The sequence below is a fragment of the Takifugu rubripes genome, chromosome 6 (genome assembly GCF_901000725.2).
Source record: "Takifugu rubripes chromosome 6, fTakRub1.2, whole genome shotgun sequence".
Classification (NCBI taxonomy): Eukaryota; Metazoa; Chordata; class Actinopteri; order Tetraodontiformes; family Tetraodontidae; genus Takifugu; species Takifugu rubripes.
In genome coordinates, this window is record NC_042290.1 from 12,438,941 (window position 1) to 12,456,402 (window position 17,462).

Here is a 17,462-nt window from a genome sequence, read left to right on the forward strand (position 1 = left end):
AATCTCCCTCAAGAGGTTTAAATCTGAGGAGAGAAAATGGTCAGTTTCTGCCTAAATCCCACCAGGACCAACCTTGCTCATGGGCACCTCAGCAGGACTGTAACAGCAGCTGGGATTGGTCGATTTGTTCTCATGATCGATGCTCCAATCAGCTTCCTCCGTTCGCTCCATCTGACTCTGTGTGCGTGTGTGTGTGTGTGTGTGTGTGTGTGTGTGTGTGTGTGAAAGATGAATGAAACAGTCTGTAGATCCATTATTTCTGCTCAGTGTTTAACAAGCTCTGAGACTCTGTGGAACAATGCAGCTGTCTGTCATTTAACAAACAAGCTCACACACACACACACACTCACACACACACACACACACACACACACACACACACACACACGCACACACACACACTCACACACACACACCACTCACACACACAGAGAATCATATTTTTGTTACTTTGTAAGACCTCCCTCTGTCCAAAGTGTTCAGTGTTGGAGTGAATGTGTCATTACTGCAGTAATTACACACAGTGGTTGTAATTATCATGTTAACACTGGACGTCACATTTGTCCTTTTGATTTGGTGTCGTCGTTATTTCACAGGAGGGGGGGGGGTCCGACGGGTCTGATGGGTCCAACGGGTCTGATGGGTCCGACGGGTCTGATGGGTCCGACGGGTCTGATGGGTCCAACGGGTCTGATGGGTCTGATGGGTCCGACGGGTCTGATGGGTCTGATGGGTCCAACGGGTCTGATGGGTCTGATGGGTCCGACGGGTCTGATGGGTCTGATGGGTCCGACGTAGTGGAGAACCCTGAGGCTGCTGAGGACCAGCCTCCATCCACTGACGCCTGATGTGGTGTTCTGAGGAGCCACAGAGAGAACCATCAGAACCACGAGTGCCTCTCACTGTTGGAGAACATCTGAGGGCACTGTGGTGGAGGCCTTCACTTCTATTTATGTAGCACCCAGAGTCTGAGGAAGAGCTCCATCCTAACAGGAATAAACCCTGAGCAGGACCAGACATTATGGTGATGCTCCAGCCGACCACCAACGTTTGGTTCCTGATACACAGCAGAGAAATGTGATGGACACCAGATAGAAGAAAGAAAAAGGCTCCAGATGTTTGAAGGTCAGGCTCTGAAGATGTCCCCCCCCCCCCCCCCCTCATTCTGCAGGGAAGGTCTGAAGAATTCCTGATGGACGCTGGAGTCCACATCAGCTGCACCCAGATCCCAGAGGAACGCTGGGCTTCATCGGCTCCTCTGGCGCTCCGCTCCCTTCAAACAGACCTGGCAGATCTTCACCATCACCAGAACTACGAACAGAATTAACATAGAGGTGAGAGGGATGAAACCAGACACACACACACACACACACACACACACACACACACACACACACACACACACACACACAGAAAAACAGTTAGAGAGACAAAATGTCTGCTGAAGGAAGTGCTTGCCTGCTTATTTCTGTTGAGGACCTCGTAGCAGGAGGTGGAAACGACACGTCAGCGTGTTGATTAGAACCCCCCCCCCCCCCACCATCACCCCCCCCCCCCCCCCCCCCCCCCCCACCATCAACCCCCCCCCCCATCACAGAGCAGCAGCGTCTGTTAGCATCAGAGTGGTTAAAGGGATTAACAAGATGAGGTTTTCTTCTGCATTAGTCCTGCAGCGTTCCATCTTCCTTATCTTGATTTGACCGGTGTTCAGGTTATCTCCTGGCTGTTTGTTCTGTTATCTCCTGCAGCAGAATCTGTGTCATGGAGAAGGTTTATCAAAGCCATCCGCCTCCCTCCAGCAGCACGCGTAGATCCGGAGATAAACCTTTATCCTGTTTATCTCGCTGATGCTAATAAATTCCAGAGGCGGCTGCCCTCTCCACTGTTTCATGAAGGAGCGTTCAGGAAGCGCGTGTCCTGCTGAAATCCATCTGCTCGGTACTTCTCAGGGAGGTTCCTCCGACCCACCTGCTGCTCTTGTTGGTGCAGCTTTGTCAGCTTGTATCAGCAGCTGGAGGAGCTGATGGACGCAGGAAAGAGACGAGAGATGGAGAAGAAAGGAGGAAAGAGCAGAAAATGCAGTTTCCATTGATGAAACGGCCACAAGAGATCCTGTTTGATCTGAGGATCTCACTCAGTAACCCTGGAACTGTGTTCTTGTTGTTGGAAGTGAAGATGCTGCAGATGTTTGCATGCAGGACAGGAAGGAGCATGTCCACTCAGGCTGGCTGTAGCTGCTCCAGAGTCCCGCCAGGTATTGAAAGTGGGTTCTGAATCTGTTGATCTTCTGTGTGAGATCTTTGCTTTGGTGAAGACAAAGGTCCGACGCTGCAGAGCATGTAATGGTGTGAATACATGAAAAGATGAAACGTCTTATTCAGCACTGATCAGTCAACGCTAACTCGGTGTTGGGGCCCAGGGTTGTACCTGCTGTGTCCTGCAGGGGGCACCGCAGGCAGGCGCACCTGAAGGCAATTTACATCCTGCCGCCGACTTTAGCAGGTTGTTCCTGCCTATCAGTGCCAGCTGCTGGTTTGGTTGGTTTTCCCTTGTTGTGTGTTTTGGTTTCCGTTGCCAGAGTGTGGTGGGTTTGCCTCTGGTTCGAGTTCTCTGCTGTCCTGGAGGACTGCCTTTGTCTTCCTTGTGTTGCCCCCCCCCCCCCCCCCCCCAAATAAAACCCTTTGACCCTCTTACCACTGTGTCCTGGCCTGCTCCCGGGTTCTGTTCAAACCCCTACCGTAACACTAGGTTAAGAAAAACCTAGCATGTAGCATCAGTATCTTCCAGACTTGGTTCTGGCTGAAGCTGCAGCATATCTGGGTTTAGTGTGTTTGTAGCTAACTTTCTCTGCTTCGCCTCCTGGCATCATGGAGGTTCCCCAGAGAGCTGCTCCTGTCTGGATGCTTCTGGTGGATCACTGTAGACCCTGGAGACGGTTGTGTGGGAACGTCTGGCAACAACAAGCTAAACAAGAACAGTCTTTGCCAAACACAGCTGCAAACACCAAATAAGTGAGGAGTGCATGACTGTAATAGATGGTTTATTACTGTTTCTATAAGAGCGAACACACACACACAGACTGTGTAGACACACAAAGTCATGTCCTGAATCCACCCGCGCTCCTCTGATGCGTCCATGTGAGCTGCGCTGAGCCTGCAGGAGCAGATAAATATTGACCGGAGTGAATGAGGTCCGCCGCCGACCGACTGGCTGAGGGAGGCGTGAGGGAGACGTGAGGGAGACGTGAGGGAGACGTGAGGGAGACGTGAGGGAGGCGTGAGGGAGGTGGCGGAGAGGCTCCAGCTGCACGTCTTCAGCCCTCAGACGAAGATCTTCACAAAACACTGAATCAATATAAATATTTATGGAGCAGCTGAGATTGAGCTTCACAGGAAGCAGCATCAATAATGAAACAGGTGAGTGTGGCTGGGCTGTCATTACCCATGAGCCACTGCAGGTGCGGCGGCCTGCTTGTGTGTTCTGTGCACGTGCACGCGGGATATTCACCTTGTGAATATTGCAGTCAGTTTTTAGTCTTGCCTGAGGAGGAAGCGCCTCAGCGAGAGGCTGAATCAACAGCTGCTCTTCACGAACAGCTTTTCTCCTCCTCATGCTCTCGCCTCTCATCACTTCTCTTTGATCTCACTGCTACGTCAGCCGGCTGCTTTTGTCTGATTGTGTGTTTGGACTCGTCGGCGTCGCCGCCACGCTGGTGAACCTGGGGGCGTGGCCCACGTGGGTCCGACGCCCCCGATGAGTTCCCCATTCGTGTAGCGATGCACCCGCTTCTGCTGAGTCTGGCGGCGCCGGCGCCTCATTAAATATGCGTGTTTTTGGGCAGCCAGAACCGTTTCTGTTGATGTGGAAACTGTGGGACCAGAACAAATGATGCAACGGCAGGAAAGAAACGAGGCGGCTGCTGGAGCTTCAGCGTTCCGTCAGGATGGAGATGCGGAGCTCAGCCTGCGGCGACGGAGCCGCTCGCATCAGATATTCAGCTGTTTCTGCTCAACCTGACATAATTAGAAGATCATCAGTCGATAACGAGATGGAGACAAACAAGAAAACCTTATTTATTCAGTTTTTCATGAATAATGTCGCTGTGAAATTCTCAGATTGAGGTGAGGATCCCTGAATAAACACTGATCTGTGTGCGGAAGACGGAGGAGGTGCAATGGGCGCCAGATAACCGCAGTGCACCCTGGGAAATCCCCGGGTCAGCCACGTCACTCAGCCTCCCCCCCCACTTTATTTACACGGATCTTAATATGCTGACGGCCCTCGAACTGGACGTGGACAGAGCCTCCGTCCCTGGTGCTGAAGCCGTCCGTCCTGGTCTCCCTTTGAGCTTGAGAAGGTTCAAATCAAAAACAGGTGTGTGAAGGTGGACGCTGTTTTCAATCATCAAGCGGAGCCAGTCTGGAGCTCATCAGCGGCGTCCTGCCTGGGCGCCACCATCCGTCTCACTTCGCTTCATCTCCTTCCACCTGCTTCTCTCTGGTCCTGTAATGTTCCTCTGGAAGGTTCCTCAACTTCTCAGCAGCCTTTTAAATACAATAATGGAGAAGTTTAGTTTGGAGCCCACAAGGCCTCAAGGCTGCTCAACGATCTTCAAGTTTAGGAATGAAGCGACTCCGTGTTCGTGCACGTGTGTGTGTGTGTGTGTTCTGTTTGATTAGAACAGAGTGTTTTATTCTGAAGATCTCATTTCTGGCTTCCTGCCTGACTGATTAACGTGACACAGCTCAGAGGAACGATAGATGAAGGACATGTTCTTGGCGGAGCCCCACGAGGAGCCAGACCTGATGGAATTAGGAGCTCCATCATGACTGCTGGATGGTGGAGCTCCATTACTCACCTGCTCAGGAGTCAGGTCCCTCTGCTCCTGGGCCAGCAGCTCATAGCCCACCATGAACTTCTTGACGGTGGCCGAGCGCAGCAGAGGAGGGTAGTAGTGAGCGTGCAGCTGCCAGTGGGAGTGATCCTCCTTCAGAAGAGGTCCGGTCGGAGCTCCTGAGCAACCAGACAGACACCAGAGTCACAATGATGGTTGAAGAGAACCTTTAGCTGTGATGCAGAGCTGCAGCTGGACAGATGTGGAGGCTCCTGCAGCTCCCCAACACCAGCACAGATGTGGAGGCTCCTGCAGCTCCCCAACACCAGCACAGATGTGGAGGCTCCTGCAGCTTCCCAACACCAGCACAGATGTGGAGGCTCCTGCAGCTTCCCAACACCAGCACAGATGTGGAGGCTCCTGCAGCTTCCCTCCAGAAGCTTCCCAACACCAGTACAGATGTGGAGGCTCCTGCAGCTTCCCTCCAGACGCTTCCCAACACCAGCACAGATGTGGAGGCTCCTGCAGCTTCCCTCCAGACGCTTCCCAACACCAGCACAGATGTGGAGGCTCCTGCAGCTTCCCTCCAGACGCTTCCCAACACCAGCACAGATGTGGAGGCTCCTGCAGCTTCCCTCCAGACGCTTCCCAACACCAGCACAGATGTGGAGGCTCCTGCAGCTTCCCTCCAGACGCTTCCCAACACCAGCACAGATGTGGAGGCTCCTGCAGCTTCCCTCCAGACGCTTCCCAACACCAGCACAGATGTGGAGGCTCCTGCAGCTTCCCTCCAGACGCTTCCCAACACCAGCACAGATGTGGAGGCTCCTGCAGCTTCCCTCCAGACGCTTCCCAACACCAGCACAGATGTGGAGGCTCCTGCAGCTTCCCAACACCAGCACAGATGTGGAGGCTCCTGCAGCTTCCCAACACCAGTACAGATGTGGAGGCTCCTGCAGCTTCCCAACACCAGTACAGATGTGGAGGCTCCTGCAGCTTCCCAACACCAGCACAGATGTGGAGGCTCCTGCAGCTTCCCTCCAGACGCTTCCCAACACCAGCACAGATGTGGAGGCTCCTGCAGCTTCCCAACACCAGCACAGATGTGGAGGCTCCTGCAGCTTCCCAACACCAGTACAGATGTGGAGGCTCCTGCAGCTTCCCTCCAGAAGCTTCCCAGCACCAGTACAGATGTGGAGGCTCCTGCAGCTTCCCTCCAGAAGCTTCCCAGCACCAGCACAGATGTGGAGGCTCCTGCAGCTTCCCTCCAGAAGCTTCCCAGCACCAGCACAGATGTGGAGGCTCCTGCAGCTTCCCAACACCAGTACAGATGTGGAGGCTCCTGCAGCTTCCCTCCAGAAGCTTCCCAACACCAGTACAGATGTGGAGGCTCCTGCAGCTTCCCAACACCAGTACAGATGTGGAGGCTCCTGCAGCTTCCCAACACCAGTACAGATGTGGAGGCTCCTGCAGCTTCCCAACACCAGTACAGATGTGGAGGCTCCTGCAGCTTCCCAACACCAGTACAGATGTGGAGGCCACGCGGGCCAGGTCCTGACAGGACCCGGTCTCTGTGCTGGGCGTCTTTTTCTATAACCCTTCCAGATAAACGTTGAAGCTTTTCTCCAGGAACAACCAACCGTTGGAAATCCTCAGCTTCTGTCCGGACAACTCGAGTCCACAACGTTCCTGCTGCCCCACGGAACTTCAGAAAACAGGACTAGCGTGGATCATGAAAACCTTCTGCATTTGCGTCCTGCTGCTGAGAACAACCACCTGATGATCCAGAACTAAAGAACTGAGCCTCTCCAGAGGAAGCCGAGGTTAAGAATCACGATTCTCCTGGAACAGATGGAAATAAGAGCACGAAGTTCTGCTGCTGCCTGAGCCACATCGATGGAAGATCAAACCACAGCCCTCTCCTGACCCCTGACCTCTGACCTCTGCACTTTCTTCTCTCACAAATCTGTGAAAAAAGCTGAAAAAGAGAAAATGAAGAGGCCGACAGCCGTTTCTTCGTGTCGAGCAGAACTTCCTGAACGGCTCCGTGGGAGGAAACGGATCGCGGCGCTGAAACAAGAGTCTTCAGATCTCTCTGACCCACCCAGCCGTGGCCACACCGCTCCTCCCTCCTGTCACTCATCTCACCGCATCCAGCTGACCTTTGACCCCGTCTCACTCCCCATCTCAGCAGAGGTAAATATCAGCGTTCCTGGCTGCCCCCCCCGCCACACACACACACACACACACAAATGGAACAATCCTTTATGTGTTGGTGCACATCTGATGTTTGGGTGGGTTTTCAAGCCCATCAGCTGGTCAGAGAGAGATTGTGTGTGTGTGTGTGTGTGTGTGTGTGTGTGTGTGTGTGTGTGTGTGTGTGTGTGTAGGTGTTGGTCGTAGGTCGACGCTGCAGGGTCACATGACCAACATTTGACCCGTCTCGACTGTTTTACTGGTCATTTGTTTCTGGTGAAGGAAGAACAATGGAGCTGTTGGAGGAGCTGCATCAGGGCAGCTGACGGGTCGTGAACATGTGACTTCACTGACTCCAGAAGCAGCTTGAGACTCCTGTTCAACACACAACTGGGAGGGAGCTCATCATCACATGCAGCCACACGCTCACGTTGGGAACCTACCGTGCCAGCCCATGGAGTAGGGGAAGGAGACCTCAAACAGGTTGTCGTACTTGGTCAGAAGACGCTTCATGATGTCAGCCAGGCCTGGTGGACAGACAGACAGGGACAGACAGACAGACAGACAGGTTACTGTCACACCTGCTCACACCACTAGATCCTTTTCTCCCCTTTCACACATGCAACCTTGGCTCTGATCATTCCTGAGATTATCCAGCTGGATCCTGTTTTGATTCTCCTGCTTCTTAACTGATCAACTTGTGATCAACCGATCTGATGGAATCAGGAGCAACAACAGCAACGCTCAGACGGCGACTGATTGTCATTCCACAGTCGCCATGGGAGCGGCGAGCGTCTCAGAAGAGTGCGATTGTTCTCATCTTCACATCGTTCATTATGCAGCAGCTCAATCAGCTAAACAGGCTCCCGCTGTCGACGCTAACGAGGCAGATTTGTCCTTGAGAGCCAGGCTGCTCATCTCAGAATCACCTCCATCTGAAGCATCACCTCCATCTGAAGCTTCACCTCCATCTGAAGCTTCACCTCCATCTGAAGCTTCACCTCCATCTGAAGCTTCACCTCCATCTGAAGCTTCACCTCCATCTGAAGCATCACCTCCATCTGAAGCTTCACCTCCATCTGAAGCATCACCTCCATCTGAAGCTTCACCTCCATCTGAAGCTTCACCTCCATCTGCAGCATCACCTCCATCTGAAGCTTCACCTCCATCTGAAGCTTCACCTCCATCTGAAGCTTCACCTCCATCTGAAGCATCACCTCCATCTGAAGCATCACCTCCATCTGAAGCTTCACCTCCATCTGAAGCTTCACCTCCATCTGAAGCTTCACCTCCATCTGAAGCATCACCTCCATCTGAAGCTTCACCTCCATCTGAAGCTTCACCTCCATCTGAAGCTTCACCTCCATCTGAAGCAGGTTTCTGCTGCAGCCTTTGAAATCCCAGAATGTCCAGAGGAGACACCAGCAAACAACAGCAGGCCGTGTCCTCTAACCACACACACACACACACACACACACACACTCACCCTTCCTCTCCTCTGCTGTCAGCTCAGTGATACGGAGGATGTGTCGCCGTGGTAACAGCAGGGTCTGGTAGGGCCAGGTCGCCCAGTATGGAACCAGCACCAGCCAGTCCGAGCTTTGCAGCACCAGCCGCTCCTGCAGGAGGGACAAGAGGATCAGCTGGTTCCAACATCAGCGAAACCATGATGCTTCTGTGGCTCCTGGAGGAATAAAGGCCGCAGGTTCTGCACCGCGTGGCCGTTCGTTAATGTGTGGCTGAACAGCAGAGCCTCAGATGTGACTTCTGGTTCCCATATTTTATATTCTGTCTGACACTTTTTCAGGGGCAGTGATCCCGACCCCCTGCAGCTCGAGGAGGAGAAGTGAATATTAAACACCAGCCTGAGACCAGGAGAATGATAATTCTGCTCAATGAGGAACTGCAGAGAGCAACGGGGAACAGCAGGGGGACAGCAGAGGAACAGCAGGGGAACAGCAGAGGAACAGCGGGGGAACAGCAGAGGAACAGCGGGGGAACAGCAGGGGAACAGCAGAGGAACAGCAGGGGAACAGCAGGGGAACAGCAGAGGAACAGCAGAGGAACAGCAGGGGAACAGCAGAGGAACAGCAGGGGAACAGCAGAGGAACAGCAGAGGAACAGCAGAGGAACAGCAGGGGAACAGCAGAGGAACAGCAGGGGAACAGCAGAGGAACAGCAGGGGAACAGCAGGGGAACAGCAGGGGAACAGCAGAGGAACAGCAGGGGAACAGCAGAGGAACAGCAGGGGAACAGCAGGGGAACAGCAGAGGAACAGCAGAGGAACAGCAGGGGAACAGCAGAGGAACAGCAGGGGAACAGCAGAGGAACAGCAGGGGAACAGCAGAGGAACAGCAGAGGAACAGCGGGGGAACAGCAGGGGAACAGCAGAGGAACAGCAGAGGAACAGCGGGGGAACAGCAGAGGAACAGCAGAGGAACAGCAGAGGAACAGCAGAGGAACAGCGGGGGAACAGCAGAGGAACAGCGGAGGAACAGCGGAGGAACAGCGGAGGAACAGCGGAGGAACCGCAGGGGAACAGCAGAGGAACAGCAGGGGAACAGCGGAGGAACAGCAGAGGAACAGCAGAGGAACAGCAGAGGAACAGCAGGGGAATAGCGGAGGAACAGCAGAGGAACAGCAGAGGAACAGCAGAGGAACAGCAGGGGAACAGCGGAGGAACAGCAGAGGAACAGCAGAGGAACAGCAGAGGAACAGCAGAGGAACAGCAGGGGAACAGCGGAGGAACAGCAGAGGAACAGCAGAGGAACAGCAGAGGAACAGCAGGGGAACAGCGGGGAACAGCGGGGAACAGCGGGGGAACAGCGGGGAACAGCGGGGAGCAGTGGGGGAACAGTGGGGTAATAGCGTGGGAACAGCGGGGAACAGTGGGGAACAGTGGGGGAACAGCGGGGAACAGTGGGAGCAGTGGGAGCAGTGGGAACAGTGGGAGCAGTGGGGAGCAGTGGGGAACAGCAGGGGAACAGTGGGAACAGTGGGAGCAGTGGGAACAGTGGGAGCAGTGGGGAACAGCAGGGGAACAGTGGGGAGCAGTGGGGAGCAGTGGGAGCAGTGGGAGCAGTGGGAGCAGTGTCTCTGTGTTTGTGAGGAAGATTATTGTTTGTCGTGCTGGTTGAAATCCCTCCAGGTCAGCAGCAACACTCAACGTTCCCAGGATGAATCTTTATTTTTCCAGCCTGGTGGGCTCCTACATTAAATGGTGCTCACGTCCAATCAAAGTGATCAGCTGCTGAACATCTCAACTCTTCTCTGGACTTCTGACACATGTGATGAGATCCAGGCCTCAGAACGGGACCAGGCCAGTAGAAAGGGCCGACGGTGTTTTCTCAGTGTTACAGCCTAATGTCCAGAATCAGCAGGTCTCCACCGCTGGAGGTGATATAAGGTGATAAAACAGTGAAGAACAATGAAGATGGCAGATATAACCAAGCTCCTCGGTTAGCAGGGTTCAAGATGGACCAAATGTTTAAACAAAACCTTTTCCCTCCTCTACTATCACCCTGATAGAAAAAGAAAGCCTGGAGAGGCCAGGTGAAGGTGGGGGAGCAGTGGAGAGAGAGAAGAAGTGAAGGACACGCCGCAGACAGGAAGTCCCAGGAGATCTTCTCCATTAGCTCTGCAAAGTTTTGGTTTCAAAGTCAAGAGTGTCACCAAGGAGCCAAACACCAATCGGGGCTCCAGAAGCTGCAGTATACCAATTTAGGGTCCTAACCCCACCAAGACAGGAACAATGGAGCACACACACACACACACACACACACACACACACACACACACACACACACACACACTCTCTTTGCTTTGATTTTATAAAGGTCAGTCCCCGTGTGCACCTGCACAATGTCTGCTCTCACAAACCGTAATGCTATCTTACACACACGCTCACACAGTCTCGCTCTCTCTCTCACACACACACACACACACACACACACACACACACACAGGTTCCACACAGAACCAGTACATTCCCTGAACAAATCAGTGTCTTTCTGATTTCTTTGCCTTCCTACTTGCACACCTCTCTCCCTCTCCCCCCTCTCTCCCTCTCCCCCCCTCTCCCCCCCTCTCTCCCTCTCCCCCTCTCTCACTTCCTCTCTCCCTCTCTCACTTCCTATGTCCTTCTCTCTCCCTCTCCCCCCTTTCTCTTCCTCTCTCCCTCTCTCACTTCCTATGTCCTTCTGTCTCCCTCTCCCCCCTTTCTCTTCCTCTCTCCCTCTCTCACTTCCTATGTCCTTCTCTCTCCCTCTCCCCCCTTTCTCTTCCTCTCTCCCTCTCTCACTTCCTATGTCCTTCTGTCTCCCTCTCCCCCTTTCTCTTCCTCTCTCCCTCTCTCACTTCCTATGTCCTTCTCTCTCCCTCTCCCCCCTTTCTCTTCCTCTCCCTCTCTCCCTCCCTCCCTCTCTCCCCTCCCTCTCTCCCTCCCTCCCTTCCTATGTCCTTCTCTCTCCCTCTCCCCCTCTCCCCTCCCCCATTCCTCTCCAGCTACCACTCTCCAAGGTGAAGTAAAGCTTTTTCCATGAGCCCCATCAAAGCCTCAGCTCCACTGAAGAGCAGGAGCTTCCTCAGAAGTGGACCAGAACCATGTGTGAAGTGGTTAATCACTGAATGTCATGAGAACTCATCTGGCAGAAAATAGAGCCTGGCTAATGGGGTACTATGGCTGGGGTACCAGGGCTTGGGGTACTATGGCTGGGGTAACCAGGTCTGGCTGGGGTACTATGGCTGGTGGTACCGAGGCTGTGGTACTAATGGCTGGGGTAACCATGTGCTGGGGTAACATGGCTGGGGTATATGGCTGGGAGTAACTGATGGCTGGGGTACCAGGGCTGGGGTAGACCAGGGCTGGGGTAACTAATGGGTGCTGGGGTACTAATGGCTTGGGGTACCAGGGCTGGGGTACCAGGGCTGGGGTACTATGGCTGGGGTACTAGGCTGGGCTGGGTGGTACCATGGCTGGGGTATCCAGGGCTGGGTATCATGGCTGGGGGTACTATGGCTGGGGTACCATGGCTGGGGGTACTATGGCTGGGGTACCATGGCTGGGTACTACTGGCTGGGGTACCAGGGCTGGGGTACTATGGCTGGGGTACCTATGGCTGGGGTACCATGGGCTGGTGGTACCAGGGCTGGGTACCAGGGCTGGGGGTACCAGGGCTGGGGTACTATGGCTGGGGTACCAGGGCTGGGGTACTATGGCTGGGGTACTATGGCTGGGGTACCAGGGCTGGGGTACTATGGCTGGGGTACTATGGCTGGGGTACCAGGGCTGGGGTATCAGGGCTGGGGTACCAGGGCTGGGGTACCAGGGCTGGGGTACCAAGTGTGTGTGTGTGTGTGTGTGTGTGTGTGTGTGTGTGTGTGCGTGCGACGGTACCTCTTTGGCGGCCTCCTCTCTGGCGTACTGTAGCAGCAGCGGCTCTCCGTGTTTCTGATGGAACGCTCTCTGACAGCGGTCCGACAGCGCCGGCTCGTTTGGCAGGAAGTCACTGGCCCACACCTGTGATGTCACAGGAAGAGGGGAGGAGTTTGTGGAGGCAGCAGCGTGAGCGTGCGTTTGTGTGGCTGGATTCATCTCCAGGTGATCGAGCATCCATGGAAACAGAAGAATTCCGCTGACCTCTGACCTTTGTATGCACACTGACGATTCAGAAATCACACATCTCTGTTTATCCTGCTGATAAAGCGAGGGTAGAGATCCAGCTGCTGATTTGGGTCCAACTGTCAGAGTCAGTCCGACACAGTTGCTCCTCGTCCAGGAACAACTTCCAAACAAAGATTTGATCTCCTCCGACCATCAGGAGTCAGGTCGGTTCCCCAGGAACTGTTCCAGCCCAGGACCCCCGGGGGGGTGGGGGGGGGGGGGGGGGGGGGGGGGGGGGGGGGGGTTAACAAACGATGTTGAGATGTTTCTGCTGAGAGCAGCACGAGTCTGTGATCATAAGCACCAAAATAATAAAGACAAATGCAGAAATGCTCTGCTGCTTGAGACGGTCGTGTCTGACGCTGTGATCGGTGGGTTTCAGCTGCTGTGAGGGAATTCTTCCGTTTCCCCACAGACTTTATTCCTCTGGTCCCTCTCAGAAGGTGTTCAGTGAATAGAGCATGAATAGAGCATGAATAGAGCATGAATAGAGCGTGAATAGAGCATGAAAATAGAGCATGAATAGAGCATGAATAGAGCATGAATAGAGCATGAATAGAGCGTGATAGAGCGTGAATAGAGCGTGAATAGAGCGTGAATAGAGCATGAATGGAGCATGAATGGAACATGAATAGAGCGTGAATAGAGCGTGAATAGAGCATGAATAGAGCGTGAATAGAGCACGAATCGAGCGTGAATAGAGTGTGAATAGAGCGTGAATAGAGTGTGAATAGAGCGTGAATAGGGCATGAATATAGCGTGAATAGAGCGTGAATAGAGCGTGAATAGAGCATGGATAGAGCGTGAGTAGAGCGTGAATAGAGCGTGAATAGAGCGTGAATAGAGCGTGAATAGAGTAATAACAGGAGGCTCCGTGACAGTTTATGCTCTGATTCCTGGGTCTTGTTGGTTTTTTCAGAAGACAGTGAACATCACACACTTTTATGGTGAGTGGAGGAGAAACTGGACATCAAAGGGATCAGAAGATGTTCCGGATCATCATTTTACTCCCGCTAAAACAAGCTGGATCTTTCCTCTGATGGAATTCTGTGGGTTGTGGGAGATTTCTGCTCATATAGAACGTGCTGATTGCCTTCATGCCCTTGAGAATCTGATTCTTGAGGCTACATCATGTAAATGTGACTTGGAGCTGATCCAGCAGCTCAGTTTAAACTGGATGAAGGGAATCAAACATCTGGAGCCTCTGGGTCCATTTCTGAGGCCACCTGAGACCTCCAGCTGATCAGATGTTAAACACTAGCGTGGACACATCAGGGAGTTTAGTTCTACACCACCAAGAGGACGAGTCCCGATGTTCCTGTGTGATGAATCTGCATTTTGTGTGTTTGTGTGCTGCTGCTGCCAGAGTGAGGACAGAGTCCAGTTAATAGTGTAAACACTGTGCATCTGGATGCGTGCGCACGCCTGCCAGCGTGTACGCACGGATCCCTCCGCTCACATAAGAGTAGAACAAACAGATGAGGAGCCGTCAGCTCCACAACCAGCTGATGCTAGAAGCTCCAGAAGGTGCTGCAGTGCTGAGAGTTGGCCTTCCTGGGGGACGTCTCCGTCTGGGGGACGTCTCTGTCTGGGGGACATCTCCGTCCCCCTGAGACCAGACTCATCGAAGCAAAGCAGCCTCCACTATTTCAACTACATTTTCTTCTCATTGGTCTTCACAGTTTGGGCCTGAAGGGCTTGTCTGAATGCACAAACCTACACATTTACTGTGTCTCCCTTTAACTCAGATGTCTTCAGGAATTGAAATCTGGACTTCAGGGGGAAAAACAAAGCTGAAAGTGGTCAAAGCGGGATTCCACTTTCTTTCCAAATTCACTCTGAAGTGGACCAAGCGGGAGGAACAGGTATGTTATTACATGCTTTAATGAGTAATGAGGACTTCATCGTGATCTTAATCTGTCGTTGTGCATCTTTCTGCACTGATAATTAATGAAATCAATATCAGGTAAAAGCTGTTCATTAGGCAGGAAACGCGCCCCGTGGTCTCTGCCGCGGTTTCCTGAGGCCGCATGCTGCCCCCTGCTGGTGGCACCGGCTAAAGGCGGACCTGAGCCGCAATCGGGCTCTCGTCAAGCCTACCTGGCAGTGAGGATGAGGGTTGGAACAGCCCATCATGGCTCCTTTATTCTCAAAGATCTACAAAGACAAGAGAAGAGGAAGTTGATCCCGCTGGACAATGGGATCCAATGAAATGGTGACATTTATTTACAGTAAATATTGTGTTATCAAATACCAGTATTTTCTGACATCAAATCATTTTTCCTTACAAAAGGGCAACATGTATCCAGACAGAGAATAGCTCCACTCAGTCAAACATTCCATGGTTTATTACTGTAGATAATGTTCAGATTTTAGAATCAATACTTGTTGCAGTGGTTTCTAATCATGAATATAACAACACTTGTGCTCTCGGCGTCGGCCTGCTTCAGTCCTGAGTGTGTAGCATGAATGCACACAGCCTCAGGTGTCATTAACATCCATCCTGTCTGGAGTTGCAACCCTACCTGAACCCAGCGGTAGGTGGAGCCCAGCTCCTCCACAAGCTCCGCCCACTTGTCAATCACCTCAACCACCTCCTGGTTTTTCATCAGAGGGAGGGTGACGTCAGACCAGGGATGGAAACACATGACCTTACTGAGAGGAGCAGAAGGGTTAAAGACTCTCATGAGGCAGGAAAGTTTCTCAGACTCTCCAACGTCCTGAGTAGTTTTGTTGGGGTGGTCAGCTTAGGGGGACTAACGAACATCTCCAAACCCTCCAGAAGACGACGAGCCTTCAGAATTCAGAGATAAAAAAGCACCACGATGGTTGAGCAGGGCAACTATAACAACCAGGAAGTGGAGCGGTCTCTGGTCCGCTTCTGTGTGGTCCTCAGGCCTCCACGCCTGCTGTATCAGCCAGGCGAGGAGGGTTGAGGTGTTTGGAGATGTGACAGCAACGGTCTGATTGGGCGGTCGCCTGGTTATTGAGCAACATTCCAGACTGGGCAGTGTGACCGGGGGTCATTAGCTCAAGGCTCTAGAAGGTGCAGCCTGACCAGCTCAGATGGCCAATGTGTCTGGGAATAAGAGCACAGTGCTGGACTCTCCAGTCCTGGTCCCAGTGGGTCCACTGGGAGGCTTGACTGTGGTCGCTCATTTGTTTAACAGAGGGGAGTTTAGTGCATCAGCTACTGAGGTTTTGGGTTCTTCTGATGGACCCACAGTCTCACGGCTGTGGGTCGGGAGCTCAGCTGTACCGTTTGTACCCGTGGAGCAGGATCATTCATGTCAGCGGTAGCCATGACAACCACAACCGTGGAGGTCGCCTGACACGTATGTCCACGATTTGGATTTCGTTCACACGTTCACTTCTTCTTACCAGACGCCGCGAGCAGCTTTGGACTGGAACAAGGGGTGTTGATCCGAAGCTGACAAATGTGTAAAAGAGGACAAAAATAAAATATAGTGTCAAGATACAAAACATATAACAGGCAACAAATCAAAATCAGAATAAAAATAAGAACAGAATTATATCATGTTTAGTAAATCCAGCTGAGCCAGCTGCAATTCAAACTGATTCGATTTGCTTGTGGTCGCGATAGAAACGATATAAATTCTGAAGCAAATCAAATGTTGCAGCTTAAATATCTGGAGCTGTGTCAAGCACGAAGAGCAGCGCTCACCTGGATCCGGAGCATCTGGCTGGAGAGCCGGGAAATCGTTGTCAAACACAAAAGTGCTGTTATAATCGGAATTGACCTGCAGACGCACAGAGATGCAGATGTGAACGGAGGCTTCCCCAGAGGGGTGAGAACATCTGGGTGGACGGTGCAGCAGCACCAGGCTGCACAGCCTCTTCTCACCTGTCCGCTGGCTCGCCTGTTCCCGGGACACAGCGGGTTGCTGGGCTCATACCTGGGTATCTGCTGCTCCGGGGGCCTTTCTACCTGGCCGGCCCAGGGTCTCTTCATTCGGTGGGCCGACACCAAGACCCAAGTGTCCCTCAGGGGGTTGTAACGCAGGTGCTGGTGTTCTGCATCAAGGCATCCTCATTTACAAAGCTGCATGTTTTAATCTCCACATCTTCAGCATCTACATGCTTCAATTCAGCATCCGGATCGGACAGAACTCGTATAAAGTTGGAATTGTCACTTTTAAAGCCATCATTTTTGACATTTGCCCTTTTCCCACCAGACAGGTCAACATCAGCCCAGTTCTTTTAAAGACACGGTTATTAGGGACATTAGGGACAGTGCGTCCGATTTATTTGACAGGAATTGAGTAAAGATTATTATTACACGAAACTGCAAAGGAATGCTTGATTAATCTTGTTAATAGCGCTGAAATCCACATTCCGAATCAATAAAGTTCAGTACCTTTTGGATCAAAACTGTCATCTTTGTTGCCGCTCATGTCGGTGGGTGATGACTGAGAAATTACTCCTATTTAATGTCCAATTCTCTAAACTCACAGACAACTTTTTAAAATCTCGAATTCTGAATTTACAACTTGCAGCAATAAAGTTCCAGAGAAGACTTCCTGTTTTTGACAGGCGACAAAATGGGGGCTCTTCGGGATACTTTGACGTACTTTAACAAACCTTTTAATCATTAAAAACGTGAAAGACACACAAGAAAAAAGACACAAATGAATAAATTATGCTGTCAGTTTAAAATGTGAACTTGTAGAATAAGTATTTAAGAGACCCTTTTTAGTAAAAACGTGAAATAAAGTTAAGCCATTTAAGGGGTTTTACAGCGATCTGGCA

General features: G+C 52.3%; 1 protein-coding gene across 1 annotated transcript; it reads right to left on the minus strand.

The window, feature by feature from the left end:
• Positions 1-4,049: 4,049 nt before the first annotated feature.
• On the minus strand, positions 4,050-17,251 carry galt (galactose-1-phosphate uridylyltransferase). The gene is made up of 11 exons (XM_003976853.3): positions 17,071-17,251; positions 16,558-16,727; positions 16,378-16,453; positions 16,074-16,122; positions 15,218-15,347; positions 14,793-14,849; positions 12,426-12,548; positions 8,517-8,649; positions 7,474-7,557; positions 4,859-5,013; positions 4,050-4,544 (listed from the first exon to the last, which is right to left on the minus strand). The coding sequence occupies exons 1-11, from the start codon at positions 17,105-17,107 to the stop codon at positions 4,464-4,466; spliced, it is 1,095 nt and encodes a 364-aa protein (XP_003976902.1). The 5' UTR covers positions 17,108-17,251; the 3' UTR covers positions 4,050-4,463.
• Positions 17,252-17,462: the final 211 nt, after the last annotated feature.